Genomic DNA, 15,469 nt, shown 5'->3' with positions numbered 1-15,469 from the left:
TTGTACACAAGCCTTGTTGACATGCAAATGCATTTAGCCAATGTTTATGACCATCCTGTAAAACTCTTGCAAACATTTACATATTCGTCAAACTGTGAAGGTTCCAGATTTGTATTAAGCTGAATATTAAATATTTAATCATATATAACAACAACATCGACAATCCCTGTGATTAACACCGCTTCTCTTCCCCAGTACACAAATACACGATCAGCAGACAGGAAATGGGGATGTATGTAAAAAGTGTGTGGGGGGGATTCAGCTGTGAAAGTTGTTTACGGTGTATGTGTGTACTTTGAATTTGGAATAAGGGTAGGGTGAGGGGAGCAGAAACTGCCAGCAGGAACACTTTTGTTAAATAGAGCCCTCCATACAGCCTCGTAAAAGGACCTTGATACATAATTTTCACACCCACTGTTGTTCGCAAGCCTGCCGCTATTGTTCGTACAGAAACACCTTTGGCGGTGAAGGCCAGTTGTTCAGGCAAAATCTCTCTCCTTACCTGTTCATAACGGCTCTTGACAAACTCGAGGGAAAAAGGTGTGTTTACTACCACAACACTTTTCTTTCCCCCTTTTTTATTTTTTTTATTTCAATTTCCATAGCAACTCGGCTAACGTTTTACGGTGTTGTCTGTGCAGGATGCAAAGCACACAGCATTAATGCCCAGGCGAGAACGAAATAACAACGCCGAGTTCTCGGTGTTTGATGTCGCGGAGGTGGAAACAGGTGAGTAGTGATGGAGCGCCCAGGTGCAAGAAAGGTGTGCGTATGTGTGCTGGTCAGCTAACTAAACATTTAAAGTGATAAATGGGTCTGGACTAGTCATTGTCTTATTTTAATTGATGTGCAATGCTAAGATGAGATACGTTTGTACGTGTTTATGCTGAAATAAAAACAACTTTGAGAAACAGTTCTGAAAGTAGGGGCATTACTTAAAAGCAGAATATGAGACGAGTGATTGAAGAAGGGGAAACATTCCACAGCATCACAGTTAAACGATGTCAGGTGTTACACAAATATGTTAATGTAATATAAAATCTATAATAAAATATATATGCAACTGTTTGGGCAAGAATTACGACTGTTAAAGAAAATAATGATACCTGTTTGCATCAGAATACATCGATTTCGGGTAGAAAAATCGAATGATATAGTCTGGGTTAGGAACAGCGAATGACATTGGTTAGGGTAGGAAAATTAGGTGATACCGAAATTGATGGTACAGTCAGACAACATCGTGATAGCCAGATGATTCACTAAAGGCAGAAGAAGAAACAGGAAACAGAAGACTTGACGAGCAAAGTGGAATATCCCTCCTCCTATTTCACGAATCTTCGATCAGAACACCTTTGGACAGAACATGGTGGCATGTTATCTAACTTAAAAAGCCAGCATTTAATGCTCAGTTTCATTTATCGTATGGAATTTTTGCCCATGGCAAGAGATGTTGTATAGCCTTTGATTTGTGGTGTGGGACTGGTGCCTGTAGTAAGAAGTATACTGACGACGGAATTTTTTCACCTGTCAATATGTGTTGAAGGTGTTAGAGAGAAACATGAGGACAGGTCTGCGACAGCATCAGCTCTGCCTCCAGCGACACCTAGTGCAGGTGCTGCCCTGACACCTGTCAACAAACTCTGGGTCACGCTCACTCCGCATGTGTTGAAAGTCATCATCATCGTTCTGCTGGTCGCAATTGTCATCGGACTGGTCGCCGTTCTCACCCTGGTTGGTATAAGTGAGTAGATTTTTTTTTTCTTTGGTATAATTGTATATCTACTAGTTTATATCGTGATTAGTCATCGGCTATTTTAAATAAGTGTAGGTGAGTGTACACACGCAGGTTAGTGTTTATGTATGCGTGTGATTGTGTGTGTGTGTCTGGTATGTGTGCATGTGTAAGAGCAAGAGAATGTACATAGACATTACATGATATCAAAGAGCCAAATGCGATGTACATTTCTCATTGAGGATTGTGTGAACCCAGGATGTCGGCCGGTATTTTATACACACGTTGCATGTGCGTGTCTGGTGCACCCACGCGCAATCTTGCGTGCACGTGTCCGGCGTGTGCGTGCATTTTTTTTTAAAGAAAAGTAGAACACGGGCGAGAGGGTGGGCAGACAGTATCTGTATTCATTCTGCACCAAGTAGATGGGTTAGTGTGCCTCTTATCTGAATAGGTAAAACACATTCCAGTGACTGACTCAGTCACTGACTCATAACCTGTTTTTCTTTTCCGTTTATCTATATATAAAACACACAACACATGAGAGACTTGCTGTAGACATTAATACATAATCACAAGGACTTCTCTAAACATATGAACAATATGCACTGTCCACATCCACCATTTTCAGCATGTAAAAAGGTGATAACACTAACCACCCAAACACACAGCTTAACACTGCGGCAAAGGGCAGCCAGGTGCACTAACCAGTTAATACCAACTTCCTTTTTTTCAAAGGTCAATATTTTCAGGTTATGCTAACCACCACTGAGTTCTTTTCCATATTTCTCTCTCACACACACACAGGTAGATGATAAACATCTACTTTGTTTATTTGGTTGACGAGTAAAGATCCGGTTTAACACTCAGGCAGGCTGCAAAGAGGCTTGCTGGCAGACAAGACAAGAAGAGCACTTCTGTCAACACTTTTTTTTGTTTCCTTGTTCCTTTCCTCTTTGCCCTAGCCCTCTAGTAATTTAGGATCTACAGTTTTACCCCAGCCCACCATCCTCCCCGCTGTCGACGGCAGGAAACGAGCGCATCACGAGGAGCGGCAGACAGGCGGAAGACGGTTTCGCTCGCCGCGTGAGCCGACACTGCCTGGCGAGGTTGGCGACAATGCAGGTGGCGCCGCCTGGCAAGAACACGTGCAGCAAGCGAAATCCCTGTGGGAAGAAATGTTTATCAAGAATTGTATCTGTTGGGTTTGCATGCACGTGGGTCACGAAAAAAAATTCGTGCGAGCGACATACGCGCCTCCGGGCTTTATTCTTCGCATCTCCCGTTTGCTGGGTTGGCTGCCCTGACTTGGGGGAAAAAATTCATCTGGAGATCGCGCCGACTGATTATCTCCCTCGATCACGTAAAAGTTTTTTTAAGAACACACCCGTTCAACACCCTTGACGAAATTAGCAGAGAAGCTTTTTTTAGAAAAAAACTGATAATCGTCAATGACAACGATGATGGTGGTGGTGGAAGTTCAGGAAACTTTCCAAAGTAAATTTTCCTTGAAAACGCTTTGTAAACGTTTTATAAAATTGTGATTGTATCTTTTAAAGCAAAAACCATTTGTTTTCGAAGCAGAACATATTGAAGTACGAAACAGGTGTTCAAAAAGCTATAGAACACAAGCGGCGGTAACCGAGAGATGTGAGCGAGGTATGCAGAGACTGACGAGGGCTGGCAAGAATCAGGTTAAACTACCAGTCAGCATGAGTGGCGAGGTATTTCTCGTTGCCTTTTTGCAGTCTGGCAAACTGTCATGCTGCAGTGCACCCTCGGGAGGTCGTTTCATGCTCCCTCGGAGGTTAATGGGTGCTCGCGGGGATATGTGAGACGAGTAACAATCCCACACCAGACAAGGAGCGATAAACACCGATGAAAAGATAATACGCTCTGACATTTTCTCGTCACTTTATTTTCACTTACAGGGGGCGTTGTTTTTGATAGCATCACGTGACTTGACATCCTCCTCGTCTTCTGAGTGGAGATTAGTGGTGGAAAGGTCCGTTTATCAATGTGTGTTTGTGTTGAAAGGTCCTTGTGTATTTGCAGGTGTGCGTCCGTGTGTATGACTAGGAGTGTGCGTGTAAGGTGGTAATAGGGAGGTAGTGGACAATGGCAATGAAACCGCCATGAAAGAATGTCCGCTGCAAGTCCCGAAGTGTGACTCACTTCACGCATGCCTGCACACAGCTGGGTTGCACAACAACACAAACAACGATGCATCCAAAAATGTACTTATGCAGTAAGCCATCGCCAAAAGAATTTGTGTAAAGGATATATGTATATCATCAACTACAAGTAATCCCTATACCTAAACTGCATGATGTGACAGAATGACCCCTGTTCTAAGAGCTACAAATGATGACGGAGCTGAATCCATAAGCATGAACATGTTTCCCCCTCAGATCGTGTGCTTGGTAGTTTTGTTGAACATCTGTAGATACTTGATGTTTGACAGTGAGCAGGCTACGTACTTGGCGAGTGAGCTTGAGTGAACAAGATACTTTCCCCGAGAACAAGCTAGATACTTGACAGCTAACAAGCGAACTTGACAATCAATAAACAGTGGTCACTGGATGTCACTTCTTGTTTGTGTCAGTGTTGTGACTGTTTGTGTTGTGAAGATGTGTATCATGTGACACAGTATTTGGCTTTGTGCCAGACGTGTATGGACATGCGGCAACGAAATACAACATTGTCAATGTGGAGTTCAGATAGGAGTCAGTCTTTGTGGTCATCGTGACCACATTTGTTTCTCTGACACCTGACAGGTGAACTAGCTGAAGGTCCCACCTTCACTTGCTAACAAATTGTCCCAAGAATTTTGTCTCTGGTTTTAGAGAGTTTTTTTTTAAACTGGTGAAGTTTACAATATCAACCGACGCGACCGGCTTAATTATCCGTTTAAATAGGGTAAAACTGGATAAAAGATGAACGATCCCTGCTTCGGCTCCAGACATATATGATTATATAAAACTGGGATGGTACCCCATAGTATATACAAGAGACGGGATATGATTGGCCTCACATGCAGTGTAGTCTTACGGAGAAGTGGTGTTCACTTTGCTTCAACCAAAAATACAGCCTTTGATGCTGATGTCATTCTGACTCTCCCCTCCAACACACACCACGACCACCACCTCCCCCACCACACCCCCAACGTGTGCTACAACAAACTGTCGTTCATCATAACGTTTATACACTTCATTGCCTCGGTGAATATCACATCAAGCCCTCGGCAGGCAGCAGAGAAGAAATTTCATCAGCAGACACGATATCGATCATGGCCGGGGACAGAGTGCGTGATGTAAACGCTTGGACCGATGGGATGCTTTTCTTCTAACGTGTTAGCTTTCAGAAGTAACATCCGAGAGGAACAATGATGCATTTTCTGGAACTGAATATACGTTCATAACCGGCCAATAAAGCAAGATTTTAAATTACAATGATAACCTACTACGGTATTGACAGGCTGCCATTGTTCTTTTTCCGTATCGCTCCCGTCTTTCCAAAGGTTAGATGAAGCAGAGGGCTTGCCTGCGGAGCTCATTCGAATCAGAGGATTTACTTTTCTTCTGGTATGGACACATGTTTGACGACATTTCTACATAACCGCCATGGAAAAACTTTGCCAGGCGTGCTCAAACCTTCGTCCGTTGGATCTTAAGAGTCGTTTACCGTTAGTCGTCTCATGGCTTGTTGTCAGAGGTCAAGAAACAGTGGATGTGTGGCAGGGATTGGAACGTCGATCCTTGCTGTTCGCCTCCGCCGTGAGGGTCAGCGAGTGCGTTCGATCGCTTCCGGTACAGGAGGTTACTGACCATGTTGAATAATGTCCCTACATAATAACACATCAGTGGTCATTAACCGCTTTTTTTTATTTTGTTAACTGACAGGGATGGACGAACATGGCGCTGGTGACGTCATAAAAGACTGTCTATTTGGCCGGTGCTGCAGTGAGCGTTGCATCGCCGTTACGGGCCCGGTGTAGGGTGGGTGTGGGGGCCACTCATGTTGTCGTACAGTCGCGCCTACTTGTATACTTTGTTTATTTGTCGTGGGGATAGAAAAGTACGCAGTTCCCGGCGGGTTTGTCACATCTGCATTTGCTATCTTTGCCTTTATTCTCCTCGACAACCAGCTGCACGACGAGGAGAATAATCGAAAATCAAGAAACGAGCGTTCGTACCCCATTTTCGTTCATAAGCTACCATTCATATATTGGCGCATTATGGGAGGAGAATCGCGCCACTGCAACTGTTTAATATATATATAGAGTAGATACTCATTTCTTTTCTGTACAGTCTGTACAGTATAAATATTACTATTTTGTCATTTGTTCAAGCGCTGTTTCTTGAGCATTTATTACCAGCGATTTTCTCTATTCTGCGACATCAGTTTAAAATGATGTAATACTTTTTTCAAGTGACTGTAAACTAAAACACATATTTTTAAGCTAAATATAGCACACATTTTCAAATACTGTGAACTTGAAAAACTTTTGGAATAGCCAGCAAGTTTGGAGAATATTTCCTATATAGTCTTGAGGTCCGTTGCAACATTTATCTGCTCTCCGTCCGGATAAGCGCTAAACTCGATTAAACCCTTTATCAGGTCTGCATGCGTACGGGACCAGATGCTGGTTGAGGCTTCAGGTAAGAGCGATTATTTTAGGGGGTTGGGGGGAATTTCGTATTTTTAATTTTCCGATGGGAAGGCTTTTTTCATATTACCAGTGAAGTTTGTTCTATTTTTCGGTGGGAGACAAGTTTTCTAACTCTCTTTTAACAGCCTTCACATTTCAATTTCGTAGGTTTTTATTTTTTAACTCATCAATCCTCTCTGTTTTTCTTTCTTCACCATCCCTGTTTTCTTCATCAGCGGCAGTTATCATTCAGACTGAAGATGAGAGCCAAATGTCTGTGTTAGCTGGAGTGGCTGTTGGGGATAGGCAGATTAGTAATTTCCTTTTAACTGTTACACTCTAGTCAGTTACAGACTTGTCTTCTCGCCGGCAGCAACCTTTTCAGAAGCGGTTTCTCTGGTGTTCATTTTAAATAACTTTTTAAAACTGGCATTGCATGCCATTTGCTGTATGTTAATAGACTGAGAGAGAGAGAATGAAAGACTTCACAGCAGCTGGTTGTAATGACTGTATGAAAAAATACTAAAGTCTCATGGAAATGAGGATACAAATGTTATAATTCTGCTGTAATATCACAATATCCTAAGTAGTGCGGAGATTCATTTCTATGTGTAGCCTTGCCAGGACTGGTGACCATGCAGCACTTAATTGTTAATGTTGGCCACTTATCTCTGTATCTGACAGCATTTTAAATATGACATAAGGAAAACTGAGTTTGACTGATGATCATTCTTGTTGAAATAACTGCAACAAAGTGACATTGCAACCAACATCATGCCCATGTTAGTAGCAACTTCTCATATGTACCAAGTAATTTACTATTCTGTCTTTTAACAAAAACTGTTTGTGAATGTGTTTCAGATATCTCTATCATTCTTGCAAGGCCCAATGTGACAGAACTGCCTGAGTCAACGACTTTTGTCATTACAACGTCCATAGAATCATCATCTGCTATTATCACAAAAGAGACATCACCACTACCAACATCATCTACTAGTTCAGCGTTGCCATCATCTACAACAGCAAATTATTCAACATCAGAAAGCACTGTGACAACTGAGGGAAATACAACTGTGACAGCTTCCTCTACAACCACTGCTACTTCTACATCTACTACTACTCCTACAACAACTACTACTACAACTACTCCTACAACTACTACTCCTACAACTACTACTTCTACAACTACATCTACTACAACTACTCCTACAACTACTACATCTACTACAACTCCTACAACTACTACTACAACTCTACTACAACTACATCTACAACTACTACTACAACTACTTCTCCTACAACTACATCTACCACCACCACCACACCAGTAACTACTACAACTCTAGCAGGTCTGTGACATTTATTTAGAAACATCTTTTAACATTTTGAAAACATTTTAATTGTTTGTTTTTTTTTCTTTGGTCAAGGATGTTCTGTAAACTAATAGATATGTTTCTTGTTCTGGGCTGGACTGCAGCATGTTTTCAGTCTTACACATTCTTTTTTGTTTAAAACCTGCTCGCAGATTGCAACGAATTCAGATGTGGAAGTGGAGAATGTGTTGCAATGCGATACCTCTGTGATGGTTTTCCAGACTGTAAGGATGGCAGTGACGAAGGCATTGGCTGTGGTGAGCGGTGCATCGATTGTATTATTTTAAAATTATTTGAGGTGTTTTCTGAAAATTTGGCTGTTGGGTGTACTCATAAGTCTTAATTTTCTGAGTAAAGCAATCTGCAAAAAGACTCATGTTCCTTTCATTGCTAGTGTTACTAGCTACTGATCACTGTTGATATCTAAAACTCATTCTTGAGGCTCCACAGGCTACAAATTCAAGGAATTGAAGTATTTGAATAACTTTGTTTAACATATGACATGTGCATAGCATTCAGTAACAACAATTTATACCATGAAAAAGCAAAATTAAATAATTAATCCTCGGTGTTAAACTCGAGGGATGTTCAAGTTCACATAAAATGATTAACACCAGGCAGTCATTTCATTCGGTGATTGATTCATTCACCCTTTGACTGATACCAGTTGATGAACAGTTATGCTGGTCCACTAGGACTGGTTGTCAGGGAACAGTTGGATTACTTGGACTCTGACTTTTGTAGAACCTGAGCATCTTTGGGGTAGTACAATTTTGAGGTGAAGAACTTTATACAATAATACGTGACCTTTGTGTGGCAGCGTGTGGTAATGGCCAGTGGCAGTGCAAAAATGGCCAGTGTGTAAATGCAACAGCAAAGTGTGACCAGCATTATGACTGCATGGACAAGTCAGATGAATACTCATGTGAAGGTAGCTCTGCATCAGATAGTTTTAATCAGTTACAGACTTTGCAGAAGAGCCAGGACTCACAAGGAACCAGTCACAAGTTAGGTGAATAATGAGAACGAGAGGTTGAAACATTAAAAGGTTTGATCCCAAAGCTGAAGAGGATATTCTTGGTAGTTCAGTAAGCAGGGCATTGTCATGGGTTAGCATCCATTTCTGATGCCATAGAGGGAACCCGCAGCCACCAATACTGGAGTAAACTTTGATTTTTGTTTCTTTTGTTATTGTTGTATGAGGAAGGTTGGTTTTCATTACATTCTTGTTTTATACCCAGATTTAATTATCAAGCAAGAATGTAAGGGTTTGTTTAATGCTGAACAATAGTCATTATGTTTTAGACTGCAGTGGATTCCAGTGTGACAATGGGATTTGTCTATGGGATGGATACAGAGGCCGCTGCGATCAAGTGTTTGATTGTAGTGACCTTAGTGACGAGATGGAATGCCGTGAGTTTTAGGTTCTTTTGCTTTTTTAAGCAATGAAAGCAGAATATTTAAAGAAATTCATGTCTGCAGCTACATCTGCTATATGTAAATAAAAATAAATACTTATCCCATCAGCCACAGTACTTTAACCTTTCAAAATATATAGAATTGAAATGTTTTGGAGACGAATTTGCAGTTAAGCTGGCCTCTTGATAAAACTTTTTTTTTTAATTTAATAAATCTTTTTTAATTAATAAGACATACAATAAAATAAGCCAATCCTTATGCAACTATTTTTCTATGAAAAATTTCTATTGAATTGTTTGGCTGATTTTTGTGAGGAAGGCTGCAGAATCCATGGGAGGATGTGGGTGTGAGGGGTGAGTGTGTCAGTGTGTGAGAAAGAGTGTATGCACATGTGCAGAGAAATGTGTGTGTGTATGAGAGAGTTCATAAGTGTGTATACTGGCATGCACATAATTGTTACTGTTGTTATTTTTCTCAGCTCCAAAATTTGGAACTATAAAATGCAAAAATAATGTTCAGATCCTCCAACAACAGTGGTGCGATGGTATAGACCACTGTGGTGACAACTCCGATGAAACCAATTGCAGTAAGGATAAGATAAATACCAATGGAAATTTTTAAGTACTTTCTGTCTCTGCATCATGAGATTAAATATACATGGAAGTATGAATAATAGAGGGCAGTGAATTTATCAACATCTTCATAGCAGTCATGAATTAATATTTTATAAGTTAAAATTGTGAAAAACTTGCATAACTAGAATTCTTACTGAGCCTATCTTTGCTTCAGCAATTGCTGATCCATTTTCTTTGTCATAGCATATACATTATTTCAATGCCAGAATGCAACAGGGCAAAAAGACCATGTGCTGATGGTACATGCCTCACACGAGCTTGGTTTTGCGATGGCTTTCCAGACTGTATTGATGGGAGTGATGAACATAACTGTTGTAAGTAAACTATCATTGGTTTTCTTCTTAAATGGCTGAATGGTTGAGGAGGGGAGTGGGCATGCATACATGTTCATGTAATAGGGAGGGGTAGAGAGAGAGAAAGTACAGAGAATGAAGAATGGTTCAAAAAATTGAAGACTTTCGAGTTGTTCCCCATTATGACATTTTCAGAATTCATAAGACATAGAAGCATTAGGAAAAATAGAATAAAGCTCATGTGAATACTACAGAATCAAATTCTCCTAAATAATTTCCCCATCCTATCATAATAAACTGCTATATACATCATGTGGAACTGATAATTTTGACAGCCAAATGTGAAGCCACCCAGTTCCAATGTCTGAATAGCAAATGCCTGGATCCCAGTGCTGTTTGTAATGGCTATGAGGACTGCCTGACAGGCGAGGACGAGCAGAACTGCTGTGAGTATCAACAGACTCTGAGTTTCAAGGCAGGTAGCTGAGAGAATGAAAGTCAGATAAAAGTACAGCTTTGTGCCCCCTAGTTTGTGACTCTGTCTTGTGCTATATTTAGATGCTTATCTGTGGTACAGTTCAGACAGCATTACATCATGGTATTCCATGCATTCTTCTGTTCTTTCCTACACACTGCCGTTTGCCAAACTATGTGCCCCATTGCTCATGGACACCCCCTTCCACCAAGAAACTACAAAGAAGTCATGTTTGTCAGCATCCAGACTAAAATCAGTGAGGAAGCATGATAGATGGAGTTTCCTCCCTTTAAATGCAGGGCAAGGCTAGTGGAAGGATCTGTTGGATGTTTTATCTGGCGAAAAGTTTTTTTAATTGTGCTCAAGCCTTCACTGTCACTAATGTAAACTGTATGGAGTAAGCAGTCGTAGGCACGTAGATTATTTTTTACAGGATTGACTTGGGTTATAAAAGGTGCACCATATAAATAAAAAAGAAGGAATGGTTAGGACTGGTGATGATCAGTGTAACTTGGTGTAGATGGCAATTATACATCATGAAATAATTTCTAATGTGTAAACTTTAGTTCTTTATTTGATCTTTGATTTATTTCAACTAAGTGACCATACAAAGAATGTTACAATGAGGGCTACACTAGTTTCTCAATGCTTCTCTCTCTCTCTCGCATGCACACACACATGCATCATATACAAAATATCACAGCATAGATTGCAGTGTTTAAATGACATTTTTGTTTACTATCTACCAGTTTCAGTAAAACAAGGAGGCTCGAAGGAACTGCTGGTCATCTATGCAGGACAAGAGTATGCTGTTTGTAGTGATGTTTGGTCCACAGGAATAGCAGAGCAAGTGTGTAACAACATAGGACAGCAGTGAGTGCTTGAGGCACCTGGTCATTTCACATGTTTTAAACAACCATTCTTTTAAGTATCATTTGCCATTTTAAATGATTGTGTAGAAAGAAGAATCAGCCCCATTTTATCCATCAATTACTAGTTTAAACAAATGTTTTTCATGTTATCAGGCACATGTCGGACTGGCAAGAGATTAAGCCTACAGAATCATGGAGACTTTTTGTTGCACTGAAAAACTCAGCAGAAGGGGCTGTCACCAGCAACCTCGAAATAAGGTGTTTATCACAATGTGCAGGCAAGCTGATATACTTATGTTCCTGATATATGTGTTATTTAAGAAAGCTATAATATTTATTATATCACTTAAGCACCCAGTTGCAAAATTAAAATGAATTTTATTTTTTTTATTTTAGAATTTTATTTTTATTTATTTTGACTTTTTTAATTTGTATTACTTTTGTGAAGTTGCCTGTTATGATATCAACTCTCATTTTAGCATTATAATATCATTTTTTGAATCTGCAATTTTTCAATGCCATTTATACAAGCTTTAAAAATAGTCATATTCTACCATTTAATATACTTATGTTGAATCTCTGAGGTATTGCTGTATCATATATCAATCTTTTTATGGGCATATAAATGTTCTAATCTCTATCTTATAAAGAAACAGTGCAATTTTAAGATTTAAATTTTTCATTTCAGAAAGTCTTGTTTTTCTGGTCAAGTCATCAGTATTTCATGTCAGAAGCAAGGTACTTTGGAAATATTTGTATTCAAGTAACATGCAAAAATGTTACTTTTTATTCTGTTCTTGTGTTGTCGGGTTTGTCAGAAAACTTTTAAGACATTGATTAGACAACTTTCAGCCAGAATCACAATTAATTACTTCTGTTCACTCATTCATCTCTCTCTCTAACTTGCTCATTTAAGTCTTCCCTAGAAAAAAACAATTAAACCCTGTTATTTTCTCCCCTTTGCAGAGTGTGGTGAACGCCAGGTCTCATTCTTGCAGTCCTTTGTGCTTGGTGGACAGATTGCAGCGCCTGGGAAGTGGCCTTGGATGGCCTCCCTTCTTTATCTAGGCAAGATGTTATGTGGAGCCACGCTCATACATCCACAATGGCTACTGACTGCAGCTCATTGCATTACAAGGTGAGATCATGGTACATGGCTGTAAACAGCGATTGAAGCATAAATATAAGTTTTACAGGGAAAAATTTTACCAAACTGTGACATCATTACTGTCAGTCGTTAATGAAAATAGTATAAGTTTCTTGTTCTGCATAAAGGTCAAGAATTATTCATTTCCTGTTAAAACTTATGTTAAGTAATCAACAACAGCAGAAGTGTTGGATAATATCAGAATAAACATTTCTGAATAAATCATTCTTTTGCAATCCAGAAATTATTTAATGTTATAAGCTAGAATAATCTATGAACCTGAGTTTTGTGATTTTGAACACTGCAAATCCAACAACTAACCAGTACCATATACTTTCATGTTGTATTAAGATATTAGCACTAAATGATAACAATAATTGTAAAGCTTAATTCAAACTGTATACCTATACACTTATTTGGTAATTTTTAGTATATAGTGTTTGAGAAAAATAATAGCATGATCTGGTATATCGTGGCATGCCATATCCATGTAAGTCTCCAAAACTGCTGAAGTATTTTGTATTAAAACAGATGAACTTGACCTTACTAAAGAAAAGTCACATTAAAATGATGGAGAAAACAGTAAGCTTTTATTAAGGTCAGTTGATGCAGCAATTTCCACAGTACAGTGTAACATTTTAAGGAACTGCATGGGTCCCAGACTGCAACACTAGAAAATATCAGATACCTTTTAAGGTAAAAATTACCTGTTTTAGCATCACAGTGGGAATCTCTGATCCTTATCAAGTCCTGACATGGAATTGATTAAAATGAATGTCAGTATTTTGCACTGAGGAAAGATGTCCTGTATCTTCAACGTGGAGGCTGATATATGAATGTGCTTGATGGGGGTATCCTGCAATTGATGTAAGTCTTGGGAAAAGAACTGTTTGTAAGAAACAAATATGCTTTCATCATTTTCTCAATTTTAATGAGAGAAGTTAAGGGATATACTTGAAATGTTCATGTGTCAACAATTTTTACTATATTTATTATATTTTGCAGTGCTGTGAGTCGGAACTATGACCTAACAAAAGCTCCGTTTTACTTTGATGTGATATTGGGTTCAGTGCACAAACTAGGGCAGTCTCCTGATGGAACCCCCTACCGAATCCGAGTCAGCAAAATTTTGCTGTCACCTCATGTAAACGTGTCGGATTATGGCACAGTGGACTGGGACATGGCACTTATCAAACTGTCCGTGGCGGTCAACCTGAGCAGTTACATTCAGCCAGTGTGTCTTCCGCATGCCCTTCAGGAAACTCCAGTTGGCTTAATTTGCTACCTTGCTGGCTGGGGCATCACCAATGATCAACAAGGTAATTTATAAACTTCCTCTAATGTTTATATTGCCAAAACTATAGTTTCAGTCATATCTTTCTCAAGAAAGTAATTCAGACAAAACTGACAAGAATCCGGGAAAGACACTGGTCTGCATGCCCAAGATACTGATGCATACTGATCACTGATTATGACCTGTGTAAAGAGATGGATTACATGTCAGTGTCATTGTTAGAGTGTACATCCAGAGTCCATTGTCCTAAATTTTTTTCCCAACATTGTTTAACTCTGTTGACTTCAGTGGCAGTGTCACTATTGTCTTCATTACATCTTTGTCACAGTGGCAGTGTCATTACTTTTCTGTCACAGTGGCGGTGTCCCCGGAGTTTTTGCGGGACACACGCGGTTGAGAATATGGGAGGACGGGGCTTGTGCAAACAACACCATACCTCCGGAAAGTCCCATCAATCTCAAATCCACTTTCTGTGCAAGCGGCATTCCAGCTGCCGTTCCGTCTGGCTGCCAGGTGGGTACCATACTGAGTCATGTGACTCAAGGGTGTGACTTCACACACACATTTATAGTGTTCATTCAGACGTTCATTCAGACTTTGTGTTTAAGAGTTTTCGCTTAAACTGAGAAGATGTGCAATAAAACAATTTGCTTCCAGGCTTTTGTATCTCGTCTGATGAAGCACCTACCCTTTCAGTGAGTGTAATAATGGGTTTGGATGTGCTAGTCATTTTAAGTCAATTTAATTAAGAGTTGATGTGTGACGTTTGGAAATTGAGTGACGTCCACCACTGATGAACCATGAAGAAACTAAGAAACCCCAATCGCCTTTTTGACCAACACATTTTTCTTTCTTCGCATAACTTCAAAAGTACTTTAAAAAACTGCTTTAAAAATAAATTTTTACCATCACCTCATTCTTGGAATTTAAAAAAAAAATGATTATTAAAATAGTTATAATTCTTTAAGAGCAAAATATTTCATCGCCATACCGTATGTTTTAGTGTAAACAGTTTATGACCTACAGGTTGATGTGATTAATATTTGCTTTATTTATTTACATTTTCTGTCTCCCAAGGTAAAATATGTGACATGATTGATCTTTTTTTATTATACCCAGGACGCTAGGATATTTAACGTAGACATGTTTTGTTTCCAGGGTGACAGCGGAGGTCCACTAATGTGCTTCTCTAGCGGTCACCGCTGGGTGGTGGCCGGCATCATGAGCCAGGGAAGCACTACATGTGGAACTTACAGCCGTTTCTACCGGGCCAACCGCTTCGCTCGAGTCTCTACGTCCGTCAACTGGATCAGGCAGCAGGTGGGGGAGCTGTAGCTGCCGGTGGATCCTCGCCTTCGTGGTCACATGCGAGAGCAAGTGCATGGAACACGTGCCCGCTGTCAGGTGGGTTCAGCCGTGTCCGCGTTTCACAGCTTTATTCCACATCCGTTGCGACAAAGCGCCGCGCTTGTCGAGGGCGATGGAGAAAAGACAGACAACTCTTCTGGCCTGTGATCACTACCACGATCTCCGCCGAGAGGGAAGTGCAGTGCAGATGCTCAATTCGGCAGCCATTAT

General features: G+C 40.1%; 1 protein-coding gene across 1 annotated transcript; it reads left to right on the top strand.

The window, feature by feature from the left end:
• Nucleotides 1-662: 662 nt before the first annotated feature.
• On the top strand, nucleotides 663-15,199 carry LOC112562474 (atrial natriuretic peptide-converting enzyme-like). The gene is made up of 17 exons (XM_025235755.1): nucleotides 663-729; nucleotides 1,544-1,741; nucleotides 7,245-7,314; nucleotides 7,464-7,732; nucleotides 7,909-8,013; nucleotides 8,577-8,687; nucleotides 9,062-9,169; nucleotides 9,654-9,761; nucleotides 10,017-10,124; nucleotides 10,439-10,549; nucleotides 11,328-11,451; nucleotides 11,604-11,708; nucleotides 12,139-12,188; nucleotides 12,417-12,588; nucleotides 13,603-13,916; nucleotides 14,248-14,404; nucleotides 15,050-15,199. The coding sequence occupies exons 1-16, from the start codon at nucleotides 663-665 to the stop codon at nucleotides 14,286-14,288; spliced, it is 2,061 nt and encodes a 686-aa protein (XP_025091540.1). The 3' UTR covers nucleotides 14,289-14,404; nucleotides 15,050-15,199.
• Nucleotides 15,200-15,469: the final 270 nt, after the last annotated feature.

This window comes from Pomacea canaliculata, linkage group LG4 (assembly GCF_003073045.1).
Source record: "Pomacea canaliculata isolate SZHN2017 linkage group LG4, ASM307304v1, whole genome shotgun sequence".
In the NCBI taxonomy this organism is placed as follows: Eukaryota; Metazoa; Mollusca; class Gastropoda; order Architaenioglossa; family Ampullariidae; genus Pomacea; species Pomacea canaliculata.
This window is presented reverse-complemented; position numbering and strand designations above follow the sequence as displayed.